The sequence below is a fragment of the Rhinopithecus bieti genome, unplaced genomic scaffold (assembly GCF_001698545.2).
Source record: "Rhinopithecus bieti isolate Rb0 unplaced genomic scaffold, ASM169854v2 scaffold_42598, whole genome shotgun sequence".
Classification (NCBI taxonomy): Eukaryota; Metazoa; Chordata; class Mammalia; order Primates; family Cercopithecidae; genus Rhinopithecus; species Rhinopithecus bieti.
In genome coordinates, this window is record NW_016817168.1 from 4,549 (window position 1) to 8,820 (window position 4,272).

A 4,272-nucleotide genomic window follows, 5' to 3' on the forward strand; every position below is an offset into this window, starting at 1 on the left:
AANCGTCTCGGCCTCCCAAAGTGCTGGGATTATAGGCTTGAGCCACCGCGCCCGGCCGGCTCCATCTCAGAAAAACAAACATTAGCCGGGTGTGGTGGTGCGTGCGTGTGGTCCCTGCTACTTGGGAAGTTGAGGCAGGAGGATGGCTGGAGCCCAGGCGGTTGAGGCTCCAGCGAGCTGTGATCGCACCACTGCACTCAGCCTGGGCAACAAAGCGAGACCCTGTTTCTAAGAAAAAAAAAAAAGGAAAGCAAAAAAGCAAAAGCAGCCACAGTCCACAAGAGATGGGGCTAGTCAGGACTCTTCCCCGCCCCCAGGGCCTCACCAAGGACGTAGATTCTCCCCTGGTGGACAGTGATCCCCAGGGCACTTCGCCGGTGCTTCATGGGGGCTACGAAAGTCCACGTCTCTGTTTCCACATCATAGCGCTCCACGCTGTTCAGCTGGTCCTGACCATCATAGCCCCCGGCAGCATAGATACAGTTGTGCAGGACGCAGACGCCTAAAGGGCACCGTGCAGAGAAGGTGACTCTGGAGGACTGGCTTTGGGAGCCCCAGCCATCACCTCCTTGAGGGAGACCTTTCCTCTCTCCTCTCCCTTCTCACCCTCAGAAATGAAGCAGGGAGAGAGAGAAGCTTGGACTCTATCAGAATCCAGTGCTTCTGTGGTTGCCCCAGGGTGAGGGCTGCAACAGGGGGTCTCTCCCAGGCCTGGCTCAGCTTCACCCCAGGATGGTGGGGTGTTCCTGGATGCTCCTCCCCACCACCCCACCCACCTGCCCCGCTTCGGATGGTGTTCATCGCTGCGATCATTCGCCACTCGTTCCTCTCTGGGTAGTACCGCTCAGCTGAATTCAGGCGGTTTGTCCCATCAAAGCCCCCCACGGCATAAAGCAGACGATTGAGGACGGCCACGCCCACCCCGATCCTTCGTGTCAGCATTGGGGCCACCAAGTGCCACTCATCCCGCTCTGGCTCATACCTGCAAGGGCGTAAGAAAAATGGGGACAGTGGCCATTATAGCTGACCTTCGTGGAATACTTAAGGGCCTGATACCCCTTTTTTCCCTTTTTTTCTCCCTTTAAAGAGACAGGGTCACCAGGCGCAGTGGCTCGTGTCTGTAATTCCAGCACTTTGGGAGGCCGAGGAGGGCGGATCACCTGAGGTCAGGAGTTTAAGACCAGCCTGGCCAATATGGTAAAACCCTGTCTCTATTAAAAACACAAAAATTAGCTGGGTGTGATCTCGGGTGCCTGTAATCCCAGCTACTCGGGACGCTGAGGTGAGATAATTGTTTGAACCTGGGAGATGGAGGTTGCAGTGTGCTGAGATCGTGCCACTGTACTCCAGCCTAGGCGAGAGAGACTCCGTCTCAAAAAAAAAAAAAGAAAAAACCGAAACAAAACAAAAAAAAGAGACAGGGTCTTGCTCTGTTGTCCAGGCTGGGGTGCAGTGGCACAATCACAGCTCACTGAAGTTTCAAACATTTTTTTTTTTGAGGTGGAGTGCAATGGTGAGAGCATGGCTCACTGCAACCTCCGTCTCCTGGGTTCAATCAGTTATCCAGCCTCAGCCTCACAAGTAGCTGGGATAACAGGCACCCGCCACCATGCCTGGCTAATTTTTGTATTTTTAGTAGAAATTGGGTTTCTCCATGTTGGCCAGGCTGGTCTCGAACACCTGACCTCAAGTGATCTGCCTGCCTCAGCTTTCCAAAGGGCTGGGATTACAGGCATGAGCCACCACGCCCAGCCTGCAGCTTCAAACTCTTGAGCTCAAGAAACCCTCCTGGCTCAGCCTCCTAAGTAGCTGGAACTACAGGTGCACACCACTGTGCCCACCTCCACTAGAACTCTAGTGCTCGCAGTCATTCTCTAAGGACTAAGGTATCAGCAACTCCATTTTCCAAATGAGGAAACTGGGCATCCTAGCCATCAATTGCTCAAGTTCAAAAACACATCTGATGGCCAGGCGCGGTGGCTCACGCCTGTAATCCCAGCACTTTGGGAGGCCGAGGCGGGCGGATCGCGAGGTCAGGAGATGGAGACCATCCTGGCGAACACGGTGAAACCCCATCTCTACCAAAAATACAAAAAAATTAGCCGGGTGTGTTGGCGGGCGCCTGTAGTCCCAGCTACTCGGGAGGCTGAGGCAGAAGAATGGTGTGAACCCCGGGGGCGGAGCTTGCAGTGCGCGGAGATGGCACCACTTCACTCCAGCCTGGGCAACAGAGCAAGTCCGTCTCAAAACAACAACAACAACAACAACAACAACAAAAACAAAAAAACAAAAAAACAAAAAAACCCACATCTGATAAACCCCTAGTGGCTCAGCCATATCCCCCACTTCACAGATGACAAGATAACATCTCAGAAAGGAGAAATCACACATTCAGCATCACTCTTTAACGCTCAAATAGTCCTTGAGGTCCGGCACAGTGGCTCACGTCTGTAATCTCAGCACTTTGGGAGGCTGAGGTGGGAGAATCTCTAGAGGTCAGGAGTTTGAGACCAGCCTGGCCAACATGGTGAAACCCCATCTCTACAAAAAAAAAAAAAAAAAAAAAAAAAAAAAAAAAAAAAAAAAATTAGCCAGGCGTGGTGGAAGGCACCTATAGTCCCAGCTACTCCGGGGGCTGAGGCAGGAGAATCACTGGGAGGTGAGGTTGCAGTGACCCAAGATGGAACCAGTGCACTCCAGCCTGGGCAGCACAGCAAGAGAGACAGGGTCTTACTCTATTGCCCAGGCTAGTCTCCTGGACTCAAGCAATTCTCCCACCTCAACTTCCCAAAGTCCTGGATTACAGGTATGGGCCACGGCACGTGCCCAACAATTTCAAACTGATGAAACTTTTTCCAAATCTGCACAAAGGAACCGTATGGGTTTATGACAGTCCCCTAAGCATTTCCCAGCTCCAGGCACAGAATCTAAGGTCACGGACTAGAGCTCTCCAAGGAGCTTAGCTTCGTCCTGAGGCCTCCACTCCCTGAATACAGGGAGAGGAAGCAGCCTCAGGAAGAATCCTCGGATCTCAGTGTCTTAGGACTTGCCAGGAGCAGGACCCTCAGAGCCCACGCCCAGGACCTGCCACTCACCTCTCCACACTGTTGTGGTGGATGCAGCCGTGGGAGCCGCCGACTGCATAGATGTGCCCATCGATGACCCCCACCCCGATGCGGTTGCGCGGCACGCTCATGGGGGCGCAGGGTGACCACTGATTGGTCATGGGGTTGTAACAGTCCAGGGCGCTGGAGTCGGTGTTGCCGTCGGGGGAGTTGTTCCTGCCGCCCACGGCGTACAACAGCCCGCCCACCACGCAGCCAGCTAGGCCGCTCCGTGGCACCTGCAGGTCCGCCAACCGGAGCCAGGTGCCGTCACTGGGGTTGTAAGCCTCCAGGTAGCTGAGCGACTGTCGGAAGTAGCCGCCCGCAGTGTAGATCAGGCGGCCCACCTTGGGCGCCCGGCAGGGCATCACCTGCGTGGGCTTGTGCAGGGTGAGCTCCTCAAAGATCTTGACCAGGTAGTCCTTGCAGCGGGAGTCGGACTGCAGGATCTCACACTTCTGCAGCTGCATCTGCAGAAAGTTAGGCGTCAACGAGTGGCAGCGCACGGCCCGCAGCAGCGCCTGGACATAGAACCGTCGCTGTTCGCAGTCATACTTGACCCAGTTGATGCAGGCGTGGAAGACCTCGGACTCGCAGCGCACATTCAGGTCGTCACGGCTGATGAGAGTCACCAGTTGGCAGTGGGACAGGTTGAAGAACTCCTCTTGCTTGGCCACCTGCAGAGGGCGACAGTGGGAAGGGCTGGCTCCCGAGTCGCCCCCACACCTCACCAAGCAGGACAGGGATAATGAGTAACTCACCACTGCGGCTGACAGTCTCAGCTTCCTCATCTGCTAAATGGGGATTCAGATAATAGGAACCGCATACATTGTGATGACTAAATGAGTTAATACTGCCGGGCGCGGTGGCTCAGGCCTGTAATGCTAGCACTTAGGGAGGCTGAGGCTGGCGGATCACGAGGTCAGGAGTTGAGAGATCAGCCTGGCCAATATGGTGACACTCCATCTCTACTAAAAATATAAAAATTACCTGGGTGTCGTGGCACACGGGTGCCTCCCAGCTACTGGGGAGGCTGAAGCAGAAGAATCGCTTGAACCCGGGAGGCGGGAAGTGGAGGTTGCAGTGAGCCGATATTGCACCACTGCACTCCAGCCTGGGTGACAGAGCAAGACTCCGTCTCAAAAAAAAAAAAAAAAAAAAAAAAAGG

General features: G+C 54.6%; 1 protein-coding gene across 1 annotated transcript; it reads right to left on the bottom strand.

Moving 5' to 3' along the window:
- Nucleotides 1-275: 275 nt before the first annotated feature.
- On the bottom strand, nt 276-3,995 carry LOC108517807 (kelch-like ECH-associated protein 1). The gene is made up of 3 exons (XM_017855910.1): nt 3,096-3,995; nt 777-982; nt 276-502 (listed from the first exon to the last, which is right to left on the bottom strand). Exons 1-3 carry the CDS (start codon nt 3,893-3,895, stop codon nt 291-293), a joined length of 1,218 nt encoding a protein of 405 aa, XP_017711399.1. The 5' UTR covers nt 3,896-3,995; the 3' UTR covers nt 276-290.
- Between the last annotated feature and the right edge of the window lie 277 nt (nt 3,996-4,272).

What these genes read in the sequence shown, in the direction of transcription:
- LOC108517807 (XM_017855910.1), bottom strand. Translation starts at nt 3,895, where the DNA reads ATGAGGAAGCTGAGACTGTCAGCCGCAGTGGTGAGTTACTCATTATCC. An exon ending in CACCACAACAGTGTGGAGAG is followed by an intron (nt 983 to 3,095) that starts GTGAGTGGCAGG and finishes ACGCCCTTGCAG; the next exon opens with GTATGAGCCAGAGCGGGATG. An exon ending in CACCATCCGAAGCGGGGCAG is followed by an intron (nt 503 to 776) that starts GTGGGTGGGGTG and finishes GGTGCCCTTTAG; the next exon opens with GCGTCTGCGTCCTGCACAAC.